This window comes from Dendrobium catenatum, unplaced genomic scaffold (genome assembly GCF_001605985.2).
Source record: "Dendrobium catenatum unplaced genomic scaffold, ASM160598v2 fragScaff_scaffold_621, whole genome shotgun sequence".
Classification (NCBI taxonomy): Eukaryota; Viridiplantae; Streptophyta; class Magnoliopsida; order Asparagales; family Orchidaceae; genus Dendrobium; species Dendrobium catenatum.
In genome coordinates, this window is record NW_021319083.1 from 4,704,398 (window position 1) to 4,718,435 (window position 14,038).

Here is a 14,038-nt window from a genome sequence, read left to right on the forward strand (position 1 = left end):
TGTAATTGCCATATTTTATTATATTAATTCTTTCCCTTCCTTGACCTATCACCATTGTAATATGTTGGGATAAGCTTTGAGTATGGAGTATGGACTATAGTATCCTTATGCTTTAAACTAATTATAAATTTATTCTATATATTACATTATTATATTGATGTTATTCTCATATTATTGGAAGAGAAAATATGACATTTTGCATATAAGAAAACAAAATAAAGAAGTAAAATTAAAAGAGTTTCAATTGAAGAAAAGTGAACAATCTCAAAATGAACGATTTGACTTTATATGCCTCATAGTATTTGTAATTGGAGTTACATAGCCAATGTTTACTTTGGAAAAAATTACTCATCTTTTATATTCTTATTCTAATGTGATGAATTTAAACCAAGTTATAACATTTGTTTGAACTAGAGTTTTCTAGTCTCACAATTCATCATATGTGCTCTCTTTATGCAATAATCGCAAGATATTTTCTCTAGCGAGTTTTGTCCGACACATGACGCCAACCTATGAGACCCTCTCCGATGAACTCCATCTGGCACACACCACAACCCCACTTTGCCTTATCTAGCAAAGTATGTACGATACTCATTGCCATGTCTTCTCTAGTGAAGTTCATTTGACACGCCAATGAGAGATTGCGATGCTTGCTTCATCCTTATTCTTCATACAAGTAATTCGAACTCCGCCCTTCATCACGATGACTTCTCCTTCAACCAATAAGAGATTGTAAACTACTTATCCTTTATACATTGTTGATCCCGAGTTCACATTTTGAGTCAGTTTTGAACTTAATTTTAGTATAAATTAGAACCTAGTTCACATTAAAGTTTGAGTAATTAGAAATAGGTTCAAATTGAGTTCAAAATCAAATTTATTCAAACCAATTTCAATTAATTTATTATTATTATTATTATTTTTGTTCTTCAACATTGATATCTACTCGCTGACACTTTAAAGAGAGCGCTTGGCAGCGTAACTAATCCCACGACAAAATCTAACAAAATCATCCACCAACATGAAGCCCACATTTTTTATTGCTTCCTCCCACCTGACGTAGAGATACGTCCTCCCAGAGCTAAATTCGCGCAATAAAACGAGAAATATCGAGCAAATACCGAGCAATACCAAACAATAACGAGGAATATCATCATGTGAAGACCAATACCGAGTTATACCGAGCTATACCGAGCAATACAAAAAAATACCTAGTTTTTCCTAGAAAGAACTCGGTATTTTTTTGTATTGTTCGGTACAGCTCGGTATAACTCGGTATTGATTTTCACATGATGATATTCATCGTTATTATCAAATAATACCTAGCAATACCGAGTAAAAACCGAATTTTTTGATGATAAGAAGATGTATCTCTACGTCAGGTGGGAGGACGCAATAAAAATTCCACATTTTGACTCACGCCACTAGAGAGGCCATGCCGTAATAGGGCGTGTTTTATACATATAAGATATTATCTGTCGCTAAGATAACTTCATCCAAACGATATTTCAGATATATTTCTCTCATCTTATTTGTGCAGGCAAATAAAGTCACATTTCGTATCTCAAATCTCCGCGATTAAACATCGAGAACGAGAGAGCAAGGGAGCGAGAGGAGCTGAAGGCAGGTATTGGGAGCGGGAGATCGCTGCGGCGACGCTGAGAGCATAGCTGTGTGGCGAAGATCCGAGAGAATCGCGGACAAGAAGTTTGTTGAGCCTGTGGATCCGCCGCTTTTCATCTTCGGTGTATTGGGTCGAAGTTCCGAGCAGAAGATCCGGGCGACGGCTTTGGCGAGCAAAAATGGTGCGTGTATTTCGTTTGCTTGCATAAATATCTGGAATCCCACATATGTGCTAATTTGTCTCAATTCGAAATTCACAACTCCTCCATGGATCTGCAAACTATTCTTAGATTTCACCTGGAAAGCTTTCGTTGGGTTTTTATCATTCGCATTGCGCTCCGATTTTGGTATTTTCCTTATGCCTGCATCGCAAATGACCTAGTTTGGTGTTGTCTTAGGTTGTCCACGAGGGTTTCGTTCCAGGTAGATTTTAGTTGGACATGTCTAGATTTTCCCTTAGATCCAGTGTGTGGATGGCCAAATATAATACATCTATTCTCCTAATTGGGTCATCCTAAGACTGATGTTTTGTGTGACCAAATCATCTAAGGAGACTCTCTCTAATCTTATCTGCCATTGGAGCTACTCTAACTTTTTCACGCATATACTTGTTTCACATTTTGTCTCTAAGAGCGAAGCCACTCATCAACCTGAGCATCCTAACTTAATTGTATGCTTCTATTTTAATAGACAAACATTCTGCGCCATAAAGCATCGTAGGTTTTGATCACCATCTTATAGAATATTCACTTAAGTTTGAGGGATACTTTTTTATCACAAAACATGCCTGATGCATTCCTCCACTTCAACCATACAACTTGAATTTTACTAATAATTCTCTCATCTATTTCACTATCACTTTGAAGAATAGACCCGAGATATCTAAAACCTTTACTATTATTAATGACTTGGTGGTCCAAAGTCACTACCCCCTTACTAGATCTATTATTACTAACAATCACACTATTCAATTTTAAAAGACGAAGAAAAATTCATCCCAAATAAGATGAGAGGAAAGAATCATTATCTTGTAGTCAGATAAAAGGGGAAAATAACATATATAACACATCCATAGAGGAGCCTTGACATGGAATCACTTGAACAGTCAAAACTTTTTGAAACAGATCTCTATTCCAGAAAAGTTGAAGCAATCTACATGAATTGTAGGCAATCTTATTATTAAATGGAAGTAAATCAATTAGGCAGATAGAGAAGATCCATTTACCTGTATTCTTTTTTTTTTCTTTGTGGCTTATTGCTAAAATTTGGTGGTTTGGGCTAGATAATTGGTTGTATGGGTAGAACGTACAGAGGAAGGTTGTGTTTCTTATTTTTTGTGATATGGAAGAGGTGATATTTTTAACCCGTTGTTGACCTATAACCACTTTATGTTTCTAATAAATGTTCCCACGCTTCGACTAGCAACCGTTGCTCCTCACGGTAATAAGAGTTGCCACGAACCACTCCCCTCTCATTCGAAGGAGATACACACACACAAACAAAAGAAGACGAAGAAGTATTCAATACTTACAAAGGGAAGGAAGTCAAAATCCTCAATCTCTTCCTCTTCCAACTATGACTCCTGCACACGATAGCAGAGCCCAAACCCTAGCCGACCTTCCTCAACCACCTGAGAGCCCGACGCGCTCCTGCGACCAAACTAGACCCGCCACCGTGCCCTAGCTGACTTCCGCCTCCATCTTCGATACGACCAGGCCCGACGCCAAAGCCGCTGAGTCTTTGTACTTTGAAAGTGTGTGGTGATGTATCAACTTTCGATTATTAATCATTTCCTTTCATTTGTGCATAATAGAACTACAAAATACTCCTTTTACCTTCCAATTGGGACGTGGCGCTAGCATTCAACTAGCGAATGCTGTTATTAATATCAGAGACTCTGAAGCCAACATCAGATTTTTAGTAGCTTGGAGTTTTTTGCAGCTACTGCAATGGTTGCTGCCATATCTATTCACGGTGTAACTCTTCAAGGCCATGCTGTGGAATTAGCATGAGGCTTGATTCTGCTAAAAATTTATGCATGACATGCTTATTCAGTGCAATAATCACGAGCTGCTAGAACTGCTACTATTAAAACAATTCAACAAAACAGGACTCAATCTTCGAGAGACTCACATCTTGAAGTTTTAACTGTGAAGACGACTGATGTCAAGCAAAAAATTTTGCCGATCTTATCAAGCGTCATCACACTGCCAACTGATCCTTTTGTACCGAGAAGGCATGATCATGAAGCTTCCTTATCTGGAGGAAGATTATCCAAACGACAGGAGAAAAATGAATGCTGAATTACGAGCCTAACAACCACTACCTGTGCAATTATCAACACTCCCAGCCTTGGCGCCAGAGCTTAACGTTCCCACCCAGAATACATATGTAAATATCAAATGAGTTAAAAGAAATAGCTCTACTGGCAAGCTAAAATATTCTTTATGGGAACAACAACAACAAACTCATGTTTCTCAGAAAAAGAAGCATTAAACTTTGTCCGCCAGGGTGCATAGAGTTATGAAAGTTGCGAGAGAAAATAACTTGATAAAGAAGAGATAACAAAGGTCATTGACAAACAAGATCACGAGAATCCCACTAAGAGAGTTACCATCTGCCAATGTGACTCAAGAAAAATCAAAATCAACTCAACCCGGTAAACATTGGAGAGTTGACGAAAGATCCCGGTGGAAGGGTAAAGAAATTTGGAGGCTAAGACCTCATGAAAGAATATTACTAGAGAAGAAAGTATACGTGTAACATCTGGTGCAGCCTCCCAGAGATCCGCCTCTGATAAGAATCGTCAACAATGGGTACCCAAGAAAAATATTCTTTTTACTGACACTTGCAATAGTCGACACCTTGAAGAATCTTCCAATGAATCTTATTGCTAGCCAACTTCATCCTCTTATAAGAAGGTCAATTTTGATAGTACTCTTCCAATCGAAGAAATTTATGTACTGCATTCAGAGCCAGAGATTTGTTGGAAGCATCGCTCTGAGATACGAGTACAAGAAAAAGATGATGAAGATACCATGTAAGTTGAGGTAGTTTATATGGTGGGGCATGGTGATGAGCTGCCTCCATCATGTGGATACCGACGAAGCAATGAAGCAGGGCTTGCTTCTTATAAAACAACAACCCCGCAAGAAGAGCAAGCTCAGTACGAGTAGTTAAAATAAGAAGTCCCCTCATATAATGAACAAAATGATGATCAAGAAGAAGAAATACTTGTTGAGACATTAACACAAGCACAAAGGCGTATAAAATGGTAGATGAAAGAGAAAGATAAGGATATATCAGATATAAACAACAAGATGATAGAAATGATGACACAGATGCTTGCGATGATGCAGTTAATGCAAATGAACATCATTACTAATTATGTACTTGCTCAACAAGCTGATCATCAGACATTGAGTTAACTAGTTAATCATCAGATATCAAGTAGTATTCCTACTAATCTGCTAACTAGTATCCCCTCAAAAAGTCCACAATAGCAAGGGAGAAAGAATGCTGATCGACCGAGACTTTGACGAAGTATCGAGTTGTTGGATCTCTTTCTTTTACCTTTTGTTCAGCAAACTTCATTTTCTTATTATTCTTTTTCAGAAGTTCCTTCTTTCGAGATATTAATCTTGTCGTTTGGAACCTCCATTATTGCAGGGACAAAGAAGTTGTATAATTCAAAATACTAAGAGATGAAATAAATTGAAGAAGCAAATATTTGAGTAAGGAGTTCCAATATTTTATTTATAGGCTAACTATTGATTGGCGTAGACAAAAAAATAATGTTAGAAGTCAACTTTAAATTGATTCATTAATAACTAATATTAAAATAAATATTTATGAAAGATTTATGATTAAATGACAAGGAATAGTTTTTATATTATATTATATTATATTTACAATAAACCTCTAAGGATATAAGAGAATCAATGAAGTAAATATATAGCCAAATATCCTAAAAACTTGATTCAAACTAATTCATCTCGGTCAAGCTAAATCAAGTCAATTTAAGCCAAGATAAATTGGTTTACTGTCTCAACTTCAAAGAGACTTGCCAGTGTATTGGAGAACTCGCCTCAAGCGAGCGACCATGATCTAAGAACTCATTCCAGTCAAGAACTATTGCTTAGAAGTTGGTCATAGTGACTCAAGAATGGATGATTTCTTAAGGCAAATTGTTTACTGGTTACTCGGCTATTTGACTATCAAGCGCAAAGCTGTCAACTTTTAAAGATCTCGAAAAATGACTTCATCAATTCAAACCTTTCGAATAAGTTACACAATTATTGCATTTTTTCTTATTTTTTGTATAGTCATGTATGTAGCCAAATTTTGTAATATTCAAGCCTTAACCTCAATCTATAAATAGGAAGTTGAAAGGGTGAGCTTGATTTACACAATTTTATATAAATTTTTAGCAATCAAGCATATTTTTCAAAATTTTCTACTTAGAATTTTTCTTATTCTCTCTATTTTTTTTTTTCTTTTTTAGTTAGTATTCTCAATATAGTTGGGTGTATTCACGTATAATTTTGGATTCAACACAAATCATCTTTGATATAAGGAAGTCTTTCATTGCTAGGTATTTTATGTGCGGAATTCAAGTCTATTCTACTGTTTCCAGCTAGAAACTGTTTTACATGATCAGCGGAGGTTTTCTCATGATATGTATGAAAATTCAATGAACATTGTTTCTCTCTTTGTTAAAATTCAAGAATCAACGGAGGCTTTTCATCTGAAACTTGCAGTCTAGAAATAGCGCTACAGGTTATTCAGCAGAGGGCTTTTACTGAACTTGAAGGATAACCAAAAGAAGGTCGTGTGACTGGATGAGCTTTTGTACTTTAAGCGGGTGCCTTTATTCTGCTTATGTCTTGGAGTAGCAAGAAGAAACACTCAAAAACAAACTCATTGATGGATCTCCATGCATGATTGCTGATGCAAGCTTGGAATAAGGTTGATGATGATGGAATTCCATGCATGATTGCCGCTTTATTTGTCTTGGTTTCTAATATTTTTTGCAGGATATTTTGTAGAGTTGATTGTTTATATTTAAAGTCTTACATAGTGAAAATTTTACTGCCGCAGTTATGTTCACATTCAATATGTTCGTATTTGATGCTTTTAAATGAAGAATTGAAGCTAATAAAATGTTCGAGAAGCCAGGAAGTCTGAATTTCCTAAAAGATCATTTATCTATTTGAGTATTTATTAAACTAGGCAACATTTTTCCATATTCAGATCCATTTTGTGCTTCTTTTAAGCCGACAAGGAAAGGTTAGACTCACGAAGTGGTACTCTCCATATGCACAGAAGGAAAGATCTAAGGTGAACACTTATTTCAGTTTCATGCTTTTCATTTTTCAGTTTATTTTTCCATGTAATATTCTCTATTTATCCGAAAGGTTGCAATCTTTATTGCTGAAATTCATTTCTTATGCATTTGTTTAACAATTGCATTCAATTGATAAACAAACAATGGGCTCTTAAAATTGCAATGAAAGCCTTTATGTTAAATATGGAATATATTGTAATTGATCAAAGAAATTGTTATATTCTGTCTGGCAAACCACAAAGATTTCCAGTCTAAAACCGGAATAAATTCATTCAATTAATCGTTGAAACCAATAATTTCTTCAACATTACAATGAAAGAGCATGCAATCTAAAAATTTATCAGTGCAATAAAAACTGCAAACTAAATCGTTATTCAAAACATCATCTTTCAGACTAATCAACCTAAAGGGGAACATGACATTCTCTGTAAAGTTAAGAAATTTTCTCAATACTGCATTTAATTGATTAACAAACAATGGGTTACAATGCTATGAAGAAAATCCTTCTTCAAAATGCAAATCTATAACGATCAATTGAAGAGGCGTTTTCCTTTGAAGAAACTCTGACAAGAAATGAATCCAAATATTTGGAATAGAAGTCGAACATAGGGCTGAAAGTATAACTTTGAATTAAGGAAATGTAAAAAAAAAAAAAAAAAAGCAAGAAAGCTAGCAGTAGGAATCTATTATGACATAGGGAACATTGGTTAAAATCAAGACCATGGAAGTTAGAATGGCCCGCCAAGGCTCTTCCTTTTGACTCTCAATTTGGTGGGGAGCCATAAGGTGACTTGTACACTTTCACTACACCATATCATTCGTCCCCATCCATCTAAGAAGTTGTCAACCCACTCTAGCTGGTATTAATTCGAGGGAAATCCTCAAGCCCATAGAGCATCAGAATGTTCTTACGTGTGCCGAGGTCAACAACAGGAGAAGAACTTATAGTTGTAGATGAGAAGGGATTAATTTGATGGCTCAAGCTTTGCATGACCATATCTCTCCCTCACAGAGAGAATGTTGGTGCAGACAAAAAGGACAATGATGTGGAATATCAATATTTATATTTGAGACGGGATGCATAAGGGTGCCACTAAGTATTGTGGAGGCGAATTTATGACAATGGATTGATTAATAAAAAATGATTAATAATGTGGCATGAAGAGTTCAACAAAGATCTTGCAGTTTGAAAGATTATTAGATTCTAAACTTTCTAGCAAGGCTAGAAATTATTGGAAAACAACTTTGTCATTCCACAAGTATGAAAGAAAACCATTGAAAATAGGTGTAATTCAACTTGCAGAGAAAGCTAATTGAAGATTGTCCTTTATAATGTCCAGTGTACATTAATAAAGACATGTCTTTGAATATTTTGGCTTGATCAGGGTGATTTGGTTTCTGATCGATAAATTAGAGAGGAATGATATTTTTTTCTTCATTTGCAAAGCTAGAAAGGAATAAATTTTTATAGCTTCAAGCTTTAAAGTTTTGCATAACTTAGCATGAGAGATCGTGCTCTTTACTGTTTCTTTTATTCATGCTTTGTACAAACACTTTTGTTGAGGGGTCCAAGTAACTATCTTTTCAGTATGGGTTCCATTCAATCAACAACATCGAAATGTGATTTTTTGTGCTTGCTTCATCTTTAGCATAGACCCTCTTGAACTTCTTTTTTTCCCTATTTTCATTTAACTCTGATATGAAAGTGCTCGGAAACACTCACACCTAATCTTTCAACTTCAAAGCAAATGCTTGAACCTTTATTGAGTTATCCATAATTGAGATGAAGTTGTGACGAGGCTTCTTTCAATTAGAGTGGTAGTGGTCTAAACTAAAAGGGAGGATAGAATAATACTACTATAAATCATGATTGAAAGTTGTTTTTGTTTTGTTTTTTTCTTTGAATTTGGGTGAACCAATTGATTTGGAAGTATTCATCATTTGGGTCATTTTACGGCATTTGAACTCATTGATCAAAAAATTTTGTTTGGATTATTTGCCATTTATTATCAAGAAAATCGATCATTGCCTACAAAATAATTTGGTTAGTAAAATCTAAAATTTTGTTGCATATAATTTTCATAATGAAAAAAACTTGTAGTAAATTATGGTTGAAAGTCATATTAAATAAGACTAATAGTGGAAACTAGCTACATATGGAGATGGAGAGACGATTGATATATAAAGGATAAAAGTAAAAGCTGCAATTAGGTTATGCGAATGAATGATGAAGCTGCGATCAGTAAATATAGAAGAGAGTTTGTTTTTTTATTCCAATAGAGCGACGTGGGCTTGCGTCTGCAATGCATGAGGCAAAATAGGGAATAGGGTTTTGGTTATGCAGTTAATTTTACTATGGCTGGTGGTAGACATAAGCAGATTGCTCATTGATTAAAAATTTAGTCGGTTCATGAAAGGCATCCTTCTTAAGATGAGGGGTAAGAAAATCAACTTAATAAATTTAATTAATGTTTTAGTCATAAATAAATTGTTAACAAGTATTTATAATATTTTAGTCGATTAATATAGATTATATTATTCTAATTAATAACTAATTATGATTTAGTTGGACTCTGATAACTAGGCGAATTATAATATAATTAATCAATACTAATTAAAATGTATTTATATATTAATTAATTTAATTTCTTTATTGATATATTTTGTTTTAAGTCATGAAGTCACATTCTAATAAAACAATACTAAGAGCATATAATTTTCACCAATAGTATACCTTATATAGTTAAATAAAAAAAAATTGACCATTGTTAATTTATATATATATATATATATATATAGCAAATATTTTTTGTTGTTGTAAAAAGTCTATTGTATTTAAATTGAACAAAATTAAGCTTATTGTTATGATATGTAGAGAGATATACGATCATAATACTTTTGTGCTAAGGATATATGTTAAATTCATATAAAATACATTTATGTGCTAATATTCAAACTACATATTTTGTTGCAACATTTGATATTCGCCTTAGCAATGAAACATGTCATCGCGAATATTTTGATGCCAACAGAAAAGTTCCCACCAAAAGAGGCACGAGAGTTAGTAATGTACTTGACAGTTCTAATTCTGCTTGGTGTACTTGAATGGAAAGATGTGGTTCAGGATCTTCCTTCTTGCTGTGAGATGCTTTATGATTATCCTGACTCTGCAGCTTATATAACTTCCATTATGTTGCAAAGGTAATCCGTGAGCTCAGTGGAGTAATTCTCGCAAGAGGTCCAAAGCTCTGCAATTTTGTAGAATGGAGAGGATTTAAAGTTGTATACAGAAGGTAACTTGAATTGTAAATCTCTTTCTTGATGCAAGTAAGATTCCTTAAGAGCGTTCTAATCTGTCTATGAAAATTGATGACAGATATGCTAGCCTCTATTTCTGTATGTGCATCGATGCTGAGGACAATGAGTTAGAGGTTCTTGAAATCATTCATCACTTCGTTGAGATACTTGACCGTTACTTTGGCAGTGTAAGTCAATTTTTCAACTATAGTATGTTTTCAATTTGATATCGCAATCTAATATTTTTCTATTATCCAGGTTTGTGAGCTGGACTTGATTTTCAATTTTCACAAGGTCATTGATAATTTGATATTATTTTCATATATTCTCTTTCATTCATAATTTAGTCTCGAATATCATAATAAACTTAGGAACGTACAGGCGTATTATATATTGGATGAGATTCTGATTGCTGGCGAACTCCAAGAGTCTAGCAAAAAAGCTGTAGCCCGGATTATAGCTGCTCAGGTACCCAATCCTTATGAGCGTTACTGATTTCATTGTGGTGTTAGTGATATCTTGTTGATGTTTTCATCTCTCTACTCATATAGTTATGTAGTTTACTGAAAAAAAAAATTATATATGTATATAATATTTATTTAAATAGAATTTGAAAATTGATAGGGATAGCATCATATTCTCCATGGTTTTAAAATTTTTTCTAGGCGCTCGCCTCAAAATGCACCTCGAGGCTTATGGCAGACTCGCACCAGTGAGGCTTATGCCTTTTTTAAATAAAACGGACGCCTGGAGGCTTAATGCCTTGAGATGTTTTGAGGCAGCCCCTCATTACTTGTGAATTTCTATAATATACTTATCAACTAATATACTTATAAGCTAATAAACTATAATAAGACTAGGATTTCTTTCTAAACAAGAATGCATGCTAGGGTTTCAAGCGAATCAGGAGTGAGGTCGCGAGTTAGCAGTTTGGGATTAGTGAGCAAGAGGTCATGTGTCTTTCCATGCAATAAAAGAAGCAATAAGTAGCACATTGAGGAATTTGGTTTATGCTATGGTAAAAGCTTTTACTAGAGTTAATTGATGTTGCACCTCACCTTGCTAAGAGCAAAATGTTTTGATTCTCGATTTCGTCTTTTATAACTTGATATTCTTCTAACATTTTAACTAATAGATAATAAATAACAATTTCTTTTTTTAGAAAGATTAACAAGAAATTCAACTTAGAAATCATGTATTTTAAAAAAATGGAATAAATATGCCACTACATAATAACATATTTAATAAATAGGATTCAAATTCCACCACCCCAAAATGATAAAAAACAATAGTTTTGTCAGGGCCATCATGTCATGTTTAACATGCATTTCAATAAATATTTTTTAGATCTTGTAATGTTGATAATTTATATAGTAGTTTTGATATTATGGAAGGAGAAAATGAGATATTATAATAGTTGAGGTAAGATTTATCTAGAATAACTAAGATAAGGGATCTAAATCAAATTCGATACGGTAAAAGTGAAGGTGACAGGGCCTTAATTAAAAGACGGAAATATTAAAGAAAGATGAAAAATGTTATTTTGAGAATTACTAAATGAGAGTTTTAATTAAGAAATTATTCTTGAGAGCATAACCGATGATATAATGAATTATATTATAGATTAGCCCAAAAAGGGAATTTCAGTTAACTTTTTAAAAAATACATAATGGTAATGCTTTAAGTTCAGTATGACTTGAAGTGATGAGAGAAATTGTTGTGATTGGTTAACAATTTTTTTTAAATAAAATTTTGAATACTAAGAGGATGCCAAATGATTGGAGAATAGGAATATTCAAGAACAAAAATGATGTTCATATTATGTTATTTATAGATAAATCAACTTAAGAAAATAATGATTCGTAGGCTTTGAAAAATTACATCAATTTCATAGAACCAATTAATTTCATTTTAGGAAGATTTAATATTGAAATAATTTGTGTTAAGGCAATCAATGAAAAAGTATAGAGAAGAAAGAAATGATCTTCATTTAAATTGTTATTGATCTTGAGAAAACTTATGCTTGAGTATTATGGCAATTAATCCTGTGTAATTTAAGGCATACAAATGTTTGAAAAAAATGTTGATATTATTATAGATGTGTATAATTGAGTGCTTATAAATAGTTGCTGAGTGACAACTAATTTTTAATTATTATAGATTTTCATCAAGGATCAATTGAGCACATATCTTTTTGATTTGATTATGAAAATTCTTAGAAGGATATTCAAAGAGACATGCCTTGGTGTATAATTTTTTCTTATGACATAATAGTAATTGGTGAGTCATCTATTGAAATAAGTGAAAAATTAGTGAATGAAGAAAATAGTTAAAAATTGAAGACTTTGAATTAGTAGAATAAAGAATGGTTATATGATATGTAATTTTAGTGGTTATGTGAGGTTTAAGAATGAAGATATAGATGAGGATATTACTTATGAAATTAAGATTGAATTGTTAAAACAGAGAAGTGTCACAGAAACTCTATCGGAAATTCACTGGCGATGGGTGAACTCTTTACGGTTGACCTCTATTATTCCTTAACTTGTTTCGAAATTTAATCTACCTGTTGTTGTGACACTATAGATCTTCAGCAATAATTCCTTAAAATTGCCCTAAATTCAAATAATAGAAAATGAAGTATAAGCCATTTCATTGATACTTGAATTATGAATAAACATTAGAGATAAAAACAGCAACATGTTGCTCTTTACTCTTAACCATCATAGTTGTAATTTCATGATTTTGCAGCTACATGATATGACAAAGCTACATGTTCTGCTTAATGAATTACTTCCGAAATGAACAATTCATGTAAAATTATCTTAGCGATTCAATATCTAAGACTTCAATTGCTATTTTGGAATTTTGAAGGCTTAGTTTGAGACAATATTTTTTTAATATTCAAAAACTAGTAAGAAACCTGTCCCAAACGAGATTAATTATTATTTGCCGACGCCAAACGCTGTTCAGAGATCAACCAGAATGCGTCACGTAACTTCTTGCTCGGTACCACGGCTCGGTACTGCTAACGTGGCGGATTTTGGTTAGTCTCCGGACGGCGTTCTGCATCCGATCTTCTCACAAAATAATTTCTTCACAAATGATGCTTAAGAGTATTGCTGCTTTCTTGATTACTCAGTTTTTATCTGCAGGATTCCTTGGTTGATACTGCAAAGGAGCAGGCTAGTTCCTTGAGCAATATGATTGCACAGGCTACCAAATAGAGATCAATTCATGATTACTTTGATGTTTGATATAGGCTTTGTTTGGACGGCTTTCTTGTTGTTTTCTAAAGCAGCGTTCTAGTATAAAAATTTTTAGTTCAAAAAATTTTTGTACTGAAAATTTATTTTAAAAAGCAATAAGAAAGTTGTCATAAATGAAGCCATTGTCTGTTGTTCAAGTATTAGTCCAAACTTGTCCGCCCTAGTTTGTACCTTCAGTTTGTTATTGTTATCATTAACGAAGGATCTATGATTTTCACCATAATTTGTAAAGTCTTAGCAATATGAGATTCATTATGACCACATTCATCTATTGTTAAATATCCTTCAGATATTAAAAGAAGAATGATTTCATATTCATTCTATGAAAATGAAATCATGACTTTTAAAGAAAGCTTTGAGAAGGTTTTCAGAACTTTATTCTCCTGCATAGGGCACAAGAATTTCCCTCTCTACATCCAACCCAATGCATCTAGGAAATCCTCTGTTCTAAAAGCCTCTATTGTAACCCCATCTTCTCTACTAAAATATTCATCTTCTCACA

General features: G+C 33.5%; 1 protein-coding gene across 1 annotated transcript; it reads left to right on the top strand.

Annotated features, from left to right (window-relative positions):
• Positions 1-1,494: 1,494 nt before the first annotated feature.
• LOC110102771 (AP-1 complex subunit sigma-2) lies at positions 1,495-13,578 on the top strand. Its single transcript, XM_020831246.2, has 7 exons — positions 1,495-1,805; positions 6,877-6,963; positions 10,172-10,263; positions 10,347-10,455; positions 10,526-10,561; positions 10,649-10,735; positions 13,423-13,578. Exons 1-7 carry the CDS (start codon positions 1,803-1,805, stop codon positions 13,492-13,494), a joined length of 486 nt encoding a protein of 161 aa, XP_020686905.1. The 5' UTR covers positions 1,495-1,802; the 3' UTR covers positions 13,495-13,578.
• The last annotated feature ends 460 nt before the right edge of the window (positions 13,579-14,038 follow it).